Source organism: Erinaceus europaeus, chromosome 6, assembly GCF_950295315.1.
Source record: "Erinaceus europaeus chromosome 6, mEriEur2.1, whole genome shotgun sequence".
Classification (NCBI taxonomy): domain Eukaryota; kingdom Metazoa; phylum Chordata; class Mammalia; order Eulipotyphla; family Erinaceidae; genus Erinaceus; species Erinaceus europaeus.
The window spans coordinates 2,353,429-2,365,548 of NC_080167.1; the positions used below are offsets into that span (position 1 = coordinate 2,353,429).

Sequence of the window (12,120 nt, forward strand, 5' to 3'; positions counted from 1 at the left end):
CACCAAAATGGAAAAGCGAACTCCAAACAGCATCAAACAGTCACAGGGGAGCCGGGCGGTGGCGCAGCGGGTTAAGCGCACGTGGCGCGTAAGGATCCCAGTTCGAGCTCCTGCAGGGGAGTCGCTTCACAGGCGGTGAAGCAGTTCTGCAGATGTCTGTGTTTCTCTCCCCGTCTTCCCCTCCTCTCTCCATTTCTCTCTGGCCTATCCAACAACAATAACAATACTACTCACAACAATGATAACAGCAACGATAAACAAAAAGGACAACAAAAGGGGGGGGAAATAGCCTCCAGCAGCAGTGGCTTCACGGTGCAGGCACCTGGAGACACACAACAAAAAAAAAAGCCAGCGCAGAAATGGGGGAGGGTCCTGGATTTATGGCACTGAGTGAATCTAGCAGAACGTTCCAGCCCTGTGGGGGAGGGGAGGAGGCGCATGTGCTGTGCTCCTTCACGTTCCGTTGCATCCCAATGATGGAACCTGGAGAAATTCACTGTGAAAGTAATGGAGCCCGGACTGCACCTGCACCGGCCTCTGATTTTATATTTGGCATCTGGGTTCCTGCATTGCACAGAGCTCCCAAGCTACAGGAACTTCAGGCCACAATACCTGATTCCAATTCAGGAAGGGACTTTGCCCGCTGAAGGACTCTGCAGCCCTGAGGTTAAGCAGGCTTCTCTAGGATAATAAACTTCCCACTGCCCGAATGCACAGGAATTCTCAGCCGAGGCTGTGAGCGGGACTTCCCGCATCATGAAGATAAATCAAGGTGCGGAGAGGAGTCAGGCAGAACCCTCCAACACGCCATTCGCACACACCCAGCAGGACAACAGACTCAACCTCTAAACAAAATCCCATGCAGGCACCAGGACAAAGCGTGAAGGAACATGTGCAGAGATGGCTGGTGACGCCACTCGAAACACGAGAGGAAGGAGCCCAGGGCTGAGGCCAGAGGCATATGGAAGCTGTGGAAATCAGCCACGAGGCGGCAGTGCGGCGCAGGAGACGCCAGCTGCAAACAGTCGAGTCACAGAAAAAGGAATCGTAAGGATCCCGGTTCCCCACCTGCAGGGGAGTCGCTTCACAGGCGGTGAAGCAGGTCTGCAGGTGTCTGTCTTTTCCCCTGTCTTCCCCTCCTCTCTCCATTTCTCTCTGTCCTGTCTGACAACGATGACATCAATAACAACAACAATAATAACTACAACAATAAAAATAAGGGCAACAAAATGGAATAAATGAATAAATATAAAAAAAGATTTATAAGAAAGAGAGAAGAAAGAAAGAAAGAGAGAGAGAGAGAGAAAGAAAGAAAGAAAGAAAGAAAGAAAGAGGAATCGAAGGGCCAGTGACTCTATGACAAGACGGTCGGCCCCAAAGGCATCCAGGAAATGAAAACTTAACAGAAGACAAGACACAGACATGTTCTGTTCTCTCATATTAGCAAAACCATTAAAAACTGACAGCACCCACTGGTGAGGAGAGGAGGCTGCGACATTCTCACCACGTGCTCACAAGTTAAATCAGGACAGCACTTAGAAAGGGCATTTGGGGGAGTTGGCAGTAGCACAGATGGTTAAGCGACTGTGGCGCAAAGCCCAAGGACTGGCGTGAGGATCCCGGTTCAAGCCCCCGGCTTCCCACCTGCAGGGGAGTCACTTCACAGGTGGTGAAGCAGGCCTGCAGGTGTCTGTCTTTCTCTCCCCGTCTCTCTGTCTTCCCCTCCTCTCTCCATTTCTCTCTGTCCTATCCAACAACAACAATAGCAGTAACAACAATGATAAGGGCAACAAAAGGGGGGGGAAGAATTTATCACCCCCCCCAAGAGTGGTGAAACACCGGCTCCTGGTGAGGACACGCTTTGAATCTGAAGCTCCATCTGCCTCAGAGTCTCAGATTCCATGGGCAGAGCCACTAAGCAAACTACGGATTGTTTTATTTTATTTTATTTTTAAAAATTTAGCCTTGGGGGTAGGGGTAGATAGCACAATGGTTATGCAAAAAGACTCCTGTGCCTGAGGCTCCAAAGACCCAGGTTCAATCCCTCTTACCACTATAAGACAGAGTTAAGCAGTGCACTGTAAAAAAAATAAATAAATAATATATATATATATATATATATATATATATATATATATATATATATGGCCTTGGGGGTTGGGCAGTAGCACAACGGGTCGGGTTAAGCACACATAAGTTAGAGAGGAAAGACCTGCTCAAGGATCCTGGTTTAGGCCCCAATCCCTACCTTCAGGGTAGTTTGCTTCATAAACGGTGAAGTAGGTCTACAGGTGTTTGTCTTTCTCTCTCCCTCTCTATCTCCCCTTCCTTCTCAATTTCTCTGTCCTAGGCAAAAAAAAAAAAGTGCAAGTGTCAGCATAAGGACCCCAGTTCGAGCCCCCAGCTCCCCACCTGCAGGGGAGTCGCTTCACAGGTGGTGAGGCAGGTCTGCAAGTGTCTGTCTTTCTCTCTTCTCTGTCTTCCCCTCCTCTCTCCATTTCTCTCCGTCCTATCCAACAACGACATCAATAATAACAACAATCTGGATCAACAATGGTAGAGAATGTCCCATCCTGAAGGGAGGCTGGACAGCAAACTCCATGCTACACGTGAGGAAGATGGGTCGATATTGGGGCAGCTTGGAATGTTCCTACTCATGACCACAGAATGTGAGCTCAGATCTACAGGGATGCAGAGGTCACACAGGCTCCTAAGCTGAATATGGGCCCCAGATCACATCAAATTGACGGGGTTTATAGTAAACAATATTTTTACCCCTTTCCCATATTAGGGAGCTACTCTCTTCCCTGATCCAGCTTTCTGGTCCTTTTCCCAGGCATGACACCATCTCCCCAGACAATAACTTGGATCCAACTGCATTTCAGATTTCAGGCTCACGCAAAAAAAAAAAAAAAAAAAAAAAAAAAAAAAAAAAAAAACAACCCTCTAGTATAGCTACAGGCCCTTTGGAATATAATTAAAATAATGCCTACTAGCTATCTACAAAATGGAGGACCCCCCAAGTCTTCATCTGCACTATTCCAGCTTTAGGTCCACAATTGGTCAGCAATTTGTTTGGCTTTGTATGTTAACTTTCTTTTCAGCCACCAGGTTCCAGATGCTCCCATGAGGCCAACCAGACTTCCCTGGACAGACGACCCCACCAATGTGTCCTGGAGCCCCACTTCCCCAGAGCCCTGCCCCACTAGGGAGAGAGAGACAGGCTGGGAGTATGGATCCACCTGTCAACACCCATGTTCAGCGGGGAAGCAATGACAGAAGCCAGACTTTCCACCTTCTGCACCCCACAATGACCCTGGGTCCATACTCCCAGAGGGATAAAGAATAGGGAGGCTATCAGGGGAGGGGATGGGATATGGAGTTCTGGTGGTGGGAACTGTGTGGAGTTGTACCCCTCTTATCCTATGGTTTTGTCAATGTTTCCTTTTTATAAATAAAAGATTTTAAAAAACAACAACAATAATAACTACAACAATAAAACAGCAAGGGCAACAAAAGGGAATAAATATTTAAAAAAGAAAAAGAAAGAAGCACTCAGCCTCCTCTCCCCACGGGTCCCTCTCCCTGAATACACGCCAGCAGGACAGCACTGTGAGACGGGCTTATAACGTGCCACTCTCTTCCAGAGCCATTTTTCAGAAGATGTCTGAAACACCACACTGCCAGTGTGCAGTAGGCAGGTGGCTGAGAAGGCCGCAAGCTGGTGGCACCACGTGACCGGACCGAGAACCCAGGCCAGACTTGCGATTCCAACGTGGCTCAGCCTCCAGCCAGGAAATACTGTTCTTGTTAACGGAAGCATGTGACTAATACTTGTGTTTAGACTTTGAGGGGATCGTTTCTTTCTGCTTCGGAATTGACGGAGTCTCTATCATCCGAACAGCTGAAAGGCTGGAATGAATGCACGTGTGCCATCGTGCTCCCTGTGTTAACGACCTCGGTCTGCCCTCTGCTCTGCACTTCTCAAAGTTCTGTTCTGCTTCAGAAAGGCTGTCGAGTAAGCAGACCAATGGTGATGAGAGAAAGCAGTGAGACCCACTACATGGGCCCAGACAGAGGCACCACTTGGTGGTGAGAGGCTGTGGGAACACACCACAGACACCAGGCAAGTCCGCAGGGAGGTCATGGAACGGCGGGGACTCCTTCCCATCCCCTCTCTAGCTTATGGCCTCCATAAGTCCAGTCCAAAAAGCGAGCGACAACTTCATTTAAAAATTGTTAAGGGGGGGGAGTCGGGCTGTAGTACAGCGGGCTAAGCGCAGGTGGCGCAAAGCACAAAGACCGGCATAAGGATCCCGGTTCGAACCCCGGCTCCCCACCTGCAGGGGAGTCGCTTCACAGGCGGTGAAGCAGGTCTGCAGGTGTCTGTCTTTCTCTCCTCCTCTCTGTCTTACCCTCCCTCTCTCCATTTCTCTCTGTCCTATCCAACAACAACAACAATAATAACTACAACAATAAAACAACAAGGGCAACAAAAGGGAAAAAATAAATAAAATAAATATAAAAAAAAAAACTTAAAAAAAAAAAAATTGTTAAGGGGGGTTGGACGTTAACACAGCAGATTAAACACATGTGGTACAAGGCACAAAGATCTGCATAAGGATCCTGGGTCGAGCCCCCGGCTCCCCACCTGCAAGGGAGTCGCTTCACAGGCGGTGAAGCAGGTCTGCAGGTGTCTGTCTTTCTCTCCCCCTCTGTCTTCCTCTCCTCTCTCCATTTCTCTCTGTCCTATCTAACAACAATGATAGCAATGACAACAACAATAATAATAGAAGGGCAACTAATGGGAAAAAATAGCCTCTAAGAGCAGTGGATTCATAGTGCAGGCACCAAGCCCCAGCAATAACCCTGGAGGCAAAAAAAAAAAAAAAAAAAATCATGCTATGACACTGTAAAACTGAAATAGTGCAGGCACGCAATATCTTGTTAGCACTGTGGCCGGAGGGACCGGCTGGTACTAGCCAGTAGTTAACAGAAACCCGTGAGACACCCCGCGATCTCCAGATGAGACCTTCACAAAGCCTCCAGAGCCTGTACGGGTGAGGCCCCGACCGGTGAGCAGTCAGAGCCCCTCTGTCCCCTGCGCCAGTGACATCCAGGCGAGGAGGGCTTTCTTGCAGCTGCATCTGCTGGCTTCTGTTTTGTTTTGTTTTTCCTACAGGTGGCCTTCGAACTTGTGGCCCCAAACCCCTTGCCGAGAAAGCACAGCCTCTACAACAGAAGCCCTTCAGAGAATGGTAGCGTCTTTGAGCACTGGGTCCTCTCGGCTGGTGAGAGAGATGATGCCAAGAAGGAACTGGGAGCCGGGCCAGACGGCGCACGGCTCTGCTGGAAGTGACAAAGACTGCTTCGTCACTGCCAGGGCACTGCGGACTGAAAGGACGCGCCTTCCTGTTAGTGACAGTCTCAGTGCAGGCGCAAGAGGGAGCGTGTGTCGCAGCTGAACCCAGGCCTGCTTTTCTGCTGTCCCCATTATTCGCTCTTCGGGGCCGGGGGACGGCAGAGGCACACACAGCGACCTCGGGGCTGCGAGTGTCGTCCTCAGCTGTGCTGGAGACCGCCCAGGTCGCTTGCTCAAAGTGCCCAGGGCACCCGCCACACCTGCTCTGCACAGCCGACAAGCCGAGCCCTCCTGGGGTGGGTGGCACTCAGCAAACACCGGACAAGTCATCAGCCGATCAGACCGACTTGTCACCAAAACTGCCCCGGGCTCCCCCAAGAGCCAGCTGAGGAGGCACAAGTGTCTTGTCAATGTTTATGACACCCCAGGGAAGTGACTCTGCAGTCACTGGGAAAAGAGGCCATGCTCCAGACCACAGACACAGCCCAGGGTCTGAGTTCAGAAGCGTCAAGGAAAAGGGGGGGGAGCAGAAGGACTGAGACAGCGTGGGGTACCGTGCCACAGTGGCCACTGGCTTTATAAAAACAGAGGTGGAGCGGTTCGGGCGGTGGCGCAGTGGGTTAAGCGCATGTGGTGCAAAATGCAAGGATAGGCGCAACGACAGGCTTAAAGATCCGGGTTCGAGCCCCCGGCTCCCCACCTGCAGGGGAGTCGCTTCACAGGCAGGGAAGCAGGTCTGCAGGTGTCGGTCTTTCTCTCCCCCTCTGTGTCTTCCCCTCCTCTCTCCATTTCTCTCTGTCATATCCAACGATGACATCAATAACAACAACAATAATAACTACAACAATAAAACATCAAGGGCAACAAAAGGGAATAAATAAATAAAATAAACATTTTAAAAAATCTTATTTCCAATATTTAAAAAATAAAAAAAACAGAGGTGGCAAGAAATGAAAGTCACGGTTACTCTGCCCCCTACCCTCGATGTACAAGGCTCTCTCCAGAGACCTTTAGTGAGCAGAATAGCCCAGAGCTCCAAAGACCCTGCAGTGCCCTGCCATGAGGACAGCCGGAAGCCCACCGAGTTCGGAGGATGCGAGGCATGCCAGAGCCACACACGGCCAGGCAATGAGGGGCACCTAATTGAGAGCACAGATTACAGTGAGCAAGGACTTCGGTGCCGGTGCGAGCCCCCTTGCTCACAAGCAGGAGGAAAGCTTTGCGAGTGGTGATGCCAAGCTACAGGTGTCTCTACTTCTCACCCTCTCTGTCTCCTGCTACCCTCTTGATTTCTGCTTTTCTCTATGCAATAAATATAATGATCTTTTTAAATAATATTTTAGTGAATTTAATTTATTTTCCCTTTTGTTGCCCTTGTTGTTTTATTATTGTAGTTATTATTACTGTTACTGATGTCATCACTGTTGAATAGGACAGAGAGAAATGGAGAGAGAAGGGGAAGATAGAGAGGAGGAGAGAAAGACAGACACCTGCAGACCTGCTTCACCACCTGTGAGGTGACTCCCCTGCAGGTGGGGAGCCTGGGCCTTGAACCAGGATCCTTACGCTGGTCCTTGTGCTTTGTGCCACCTGCATTTAGCCTGCTGCACCAACTCCCAGCCCCCCCAAAGTTTTTTTTTTTAATTAAAAAGAAAGACAAAAAATCTAAATCATCACAGGGCCATGTTCCCCCAGCCTACCCAGGCCTGGACGTGTTCTCCCAACGTACCCAGGCCTGGACGTGTTCCCCCAACATACCCAGCCTACCTTGGCCTGCACGGCATAAGAAGCCAGGAGCACGGACGCCTCAGGAGGGCAGTAGATCTTTTCCTCCAGGATTTGCTTCTTCACCTGCAAGGGGTAATAAGGGAGCGGTGGCGCAGTGTGCAGGGCCACAGACACAGCCGGGCCTGAGGGATGGCACACAGAATGGTTTACATTCTCCTGTCGAAGTAAGCTGACAAGTCAGACGGCCACACACACAACCCCTGTCTTCTGTCCATGCGCAGAAGCTGCAGAAGAGACGCAGTCGCCCTGAAGACAGAATGTGGTGTGCTGTCGGGGCTGAGCAGAGCAGCCCCCGGGGGACCGCAGGCAGCCTCGCTGAGCACACAGCTCCAGGGGAAACAGTCTGCTTTTTTTTTTCCTCCAGGGTTATTGCTGGGGCTCGGTGCACGCACCACGAACCCACTGCTCCTGGAGGCTATTTTTCCCATTTTCTTCCCCTGTTGTTGTTTTGTTATGTTGTTATTGCACAGGACAGAGAGAAATGGAGAGAGGAGGGGAAGACAGAGAGGGGGAGAAAAAGACAGACACCTGCAGACCTGCTTAACCGCCTGTGAAGCGACTCCAGTGCAGGTGGGGAGCCGGGGGCTCGAACCGGGATCCTCACGGGTGTTATTGCCATCTTACCGTGCGTTTAACCCATGGTGCTACTGCCAGCCCCACCCCCAGAGTCTGCTTTTAAGTCTTAACACAAGACAAGTGTCGCAGTGTTACTGAGATAAGACTGTTCAGCAGGCGTGCTCTAAGCAAAAAGGAAGCCAGACGGTTTGACTGATTTAAGTTTTAAGTGCGTGTGAGGTCCAGGAAACAGAAAGCTTCAGCTTAGTGCTGGGTTACCATATCTGATTGCACTTGACTTCCATGGTGGGTGGATCGTTCCTGGCCTGCAGGCAGGGGAGTTGAAAGAAGGGCCTCGCCGACACCCACACAAAGGGAAGGCCCACTTGCTGTCTTCACACAAGTTGAGCCGTCAGTCGTGCCTTGCTCGGCACAAAAACACTGTGGCTTTTCTGGGTGACAGTCGGCCCAAAGCTGAATGAAGGAGGAGTCATCACTTCAATGAGTGAATGAGTGTGGTGTACTAGAACACTGTCTCTGTACTCAGAGGCGTGTGTGTGTGTCTCTGTGTGTGTTCACCAACAAGTATCACTTTTTAAAATTATCTTTATTTATTGAATAGAGACAGTCAGAAATCGAGAGGTTGAAGGGGGTGCTAGAGAGGGAGGGAGAGAGACAGAGAGACACCCGCAGCCCTGCTTCACCACTCGCAAAGCTTTCCCCCTGCAAGTAGGGGACCAGGGGCTCCAACCTGGGTCCTTGAGCACTGCACTGTGTAACATGTGCGCTCAACCAGGTGCGCCCCCGCCTGGCCTGGCCCCTCGAAGTATCACTTTCTAATTTAGTTTCTTTTCAAAGAAAAAGGATAGTATTGAGGAAAAAACGAAAGGGCTTTCCCTGTGAACTAAAGATGTTGGAATGGACGGAGGATGGATGGATGGATGCATGGATGGATGGATGGATGGATGGATGGACGGACAGGCAGGCAGACTGCTAAAGATATTCACTACAGATCATTTGGGTAAGCTAATTATGGGGGAGTTGATTGGATCTAACTTATTATTTTCTGGATACAATGATCTGAGGCCCCAAGTAATCCAAAGAGGACAATGTGACAAACTTCACAGTCACTCCTGGGAAAAGGTGTGATTAGCCCACGCCATGATCTAGCCCAGTCCTGACAGTGGGCCCCTCTGGGCACATGAGTGCCCACTGTGACTAACCATGGGAATGGGGAGATGAAACCGGACATGGCGAAACCGCCAGGGTCTATCTACATCCTCACAGGAGCCCAACCCCATCAGCTGGCCGTCTGTGGGCTGTCACGATGGCTGTTCTCACCTCTTCCGCTCGGCTGACAGACCCCTCTGGAGGCCTTGGGGGTGTTTGCCACGGAGGCTTGCCCACAAGCCAGCTGCACTGCAATGGGGGGGGGGGGGTCGGAGGGACAATGAGTGAAGGGCAGAGCCTGGCCTGCGAGTGCATGGGAGGACCTAGGGTGACCGTCAGGGCTGTCCTGCAGCCGTGCCTGGGAGGGTCTCTGAACAGCGGCAGTGAGAGCTGTACCTGCAGAAAGAGCAGGTGCTGCGTGACCTCCTGCACCAGCTCCTCCTCCGCGTTCTCGGGGTAAAACTTGGCCAGGAAGTGGAAGGTGACCGGCTCTTCCTTGGAGACGTCATGATCCAGCACCTGCGGGGTCCAGAGCAAAAAAAAAAAACGGGTCACGCCGGCCCCCGAGGGCGTGAGCCTTCAGGCTGGGACATCTATCCTCAGAGAAGTCCCCTTCCACGTGCTTCTGCACCAGCGAAGCCAGCAGCCCCAAGGGAGAGCGGAGCCAAGAGGGTGGCGGCTATCATTAAGCCGGCGCTCTCCAGGCCACAGAGACTGTTAGGGCCTCCCTCACACGCCGAGCCTCTGCTCTGTGTCCGTTCCTCAATGTGTGGAATCTTCCTTGGCCCTCTGTCCCTGCAGCAACCTGTGCCCGTCACAGGAGCCCTCTGTTCCCAAACAGGCTGGAGGGGCCCACAGAGCACACACGTCCGCCCGCCAGCCGCTCTGCCCACCACCCGGAAGCTTGAGCCATCTGCCGGGCGCGGCGGTTTCCACGCCCGGACACCAACACGCCGTGGGGCGGGCTACGGGGCTCCATCACCAAATGATGATTCGTTTCCGCGGAGCTTGGGCCTCGTGGCTCCGGGGGCCTCCCACTAACACCCATGTGGCCAACGCTCAGTTATGACCGAAATGGACTTTGCTGAGGGGCCGGAAGGAAGCTCAGTGGTGGGGCACTGTCTGTCCCCACGGGAAGCTCTGATTCAGTCCTGACAGCACATGGGAGAGGCACGGGGCCAGGGGAAAACCCAAGGATGCTGGAGGGTCTGCAGTGTTTCTCCTCTTCCCTCTCTCTCAATAAAGACTGAAAAAATGGCCCAGACAGCATAGTGGTTATGGCAGACAAACTTTCACGCCTGAGGTTTCACGCCCAGCCCCAGCCCCCGCTCACCTTCTTGTCCATCTTGAGCCAGGCCACGGTGTCCTTGATGGTGTACTGCAGCCCGAAGAACCAGGTCTCCCGGAGCCCCAGGGTGCGGCACACCAGGTCAAACAGGTCCTTGCCTTTCCACTTCATCTGCAACGACAGCCACGGTGCACGTGGTGAGGAGGCGCCTGCCGCACACTCGGCTGGCCGCCTACCTGGCAGGCCGCCCACCCGGCAGACCGCCCACCTGGCAGACCAGCCCCCGGCCCCATGTCCCGTGGCGTGGGGTGACACCAAGGTGGCTGCTGAGTACTGACTTCCTGGGTGACTGTGACGCCTCCCACACACAGCCAGGAGTGGGAAGGTGCCAATTAGAGCTTAATGGCTCAGTCACGGCAAAGCACACACGACCCCTCCCTTGGACAGCTCCTCCACACCTTAATACCCCAGAGCTGCTCACTTCAGGAGGCGGGTAAATAAGCAGCCTCATAGCCTGCTCGGGCTCTCGCCGGCCGCACGGCTGCTGGGGACACTCGTTCCCTGGAGATCTGGCTGCTGGCTTCAAAAGCCATGACTTTGGGCTGGGGGGTCGGGTGGTGGTGCACCTGGTTGAGCGCACATATTACCGTGTGCAAGGACACAGGTTCAAGTCCCCAGTCCCTACCTGCAAGGGGGAAAGCTAGCAAGTGGTGAAGCAGGGCTGCAGGTCTCTCTGTCTCTCTCTACCTCTCCCTTCCCTCTTGATTTCTGGCTCTCTATCAGATAAAGATGATAAAAAAAAATTTTTAAAAGACTGGCTTCACAAGAGGTTTATTTGGAAAAAGAAAAAGGAAGGAAGGAAGCCCAATATGAACATGGACCATAGTGGCAGATCATACAGGGCCGTGGAGATAGCTCACTGCAGGAGGCACAGGCCCGACGCGCAGGTTCGAGCTGCCCCACCGCGCACACACACACACACCTCGTCTGGGTAAGTTCCAGTACTGTGACGTCTCTATCGAAATGAAATTAAGCAAGCACAAGGCCTTAGCTCTGCGAAGAAAGCGTCTCACAGGAGGTGGGGGGGGGGGACTTAGAGGCTGTGCACTTGCCTGCCCGGGGCCCATTTGACTGACACCACATATGCCAGAGGTGATCGTTCCTCTCTCATAAAATAACAAAATCAACCACTCATCACAGGGGGAATAAAAACCCAGCTGTAACTATGTAAACAGACGCTACCTGTCGGGTTCCTCGGTGGAACGAGCCAGCCCGGCTCCCACTTCTCCGTCTGGCCCGCTGGCCACCAGGAGACAGACGGAGGTCGGGGAATCGCGGGCCGGCGGAGGCAGGGGCGAGTTCGCTGAGGGGTCTCCCAATGTACCGTGGCGGCTGACGCTACAACAGACCTCCTTAGGGTCTCGGGACCATGGCGGAGGACGAGACCTTTTATTGTCGCGGTTACAAGTTTATAAAGGGGCAGCTGTGCAGGGGAGTAGCCAAGATGGCCAATGAGACCGACACCTCCTTGTAAGGGAAAAGAGAGCCGGGCAGTGAGAAGGTGTGATGGTGTGATGGTGAGGCAGGAACGGGAAACAGAAATGTAAGGAAGGCAAAGCCCACCGGAGGGAGGAGGGTGGGTGCTGCGGCGAGGCCGACAGGAGGGCTGCAATTCCCCCGCGTACTCGGGCCACATCTCGCTCGACCCCAAGGCTGGCACGCCAAGGGGAGTCTGACAGACGAGCTTCGGGGGGTCAGCCATCCGTGCTCAGACACGCATCAGACCCACAGCTAACCGCTGGCTGAGGCACTGCAACATCCACGGATACCGAGCCGCTTCACACGCCAGCTATAACAGAGCGAGGCTTCTCTCCTCTCTGGCTCGGGAAATAAACACGAAAAAATTGACACTTGTCTTTCTTTAAAGCAACGAGAGGAATCGCAACCGATGTCATAA

General features: G+C 52.6%; 1 protein-coding gene across 12 annotated transcripts in view; it reads right to left on the reverse strand.

Moving 5' to 3' along the window:
• Positions 1–12,120, reverse strand: part of LOC107523668 (merlin) — a 263,651-nt gene that overhangs the window by 229,665 nt on the left and 21,866 nt on the right. For 9 of the 12 annotated variants that reach the window (XR_009550361.1, XR_009550362.1, XM_060192863.1 and 6 more), the window contains exons 2-4: positions 10,209–10,334; positions 9,272–9,394; positions 7,121–7,213 (exon numbers count right to left, since the gene is read on the reverse strand). Coding sequence is in view for 10 of the 12 variants with exons in the window: in XM_060192863.1 (XP_060048846.1) it covers positions 7,121–7,213; positions 9,272–9,394; positions 10,209–10,334 (342 nt within the window). In the remaining 2 variants the exon portion in view is untranslated. The remainder of the gene's footprint in view (positions 1–7,120; positions 7,214–9,271; positions 9,395–10,208; positions 10,335–12,120) is intronic. The other 3 variants (XM_060192862.1, XM_060192865.1, XM_060192869.1) reach the window with 1 other exon arrangement.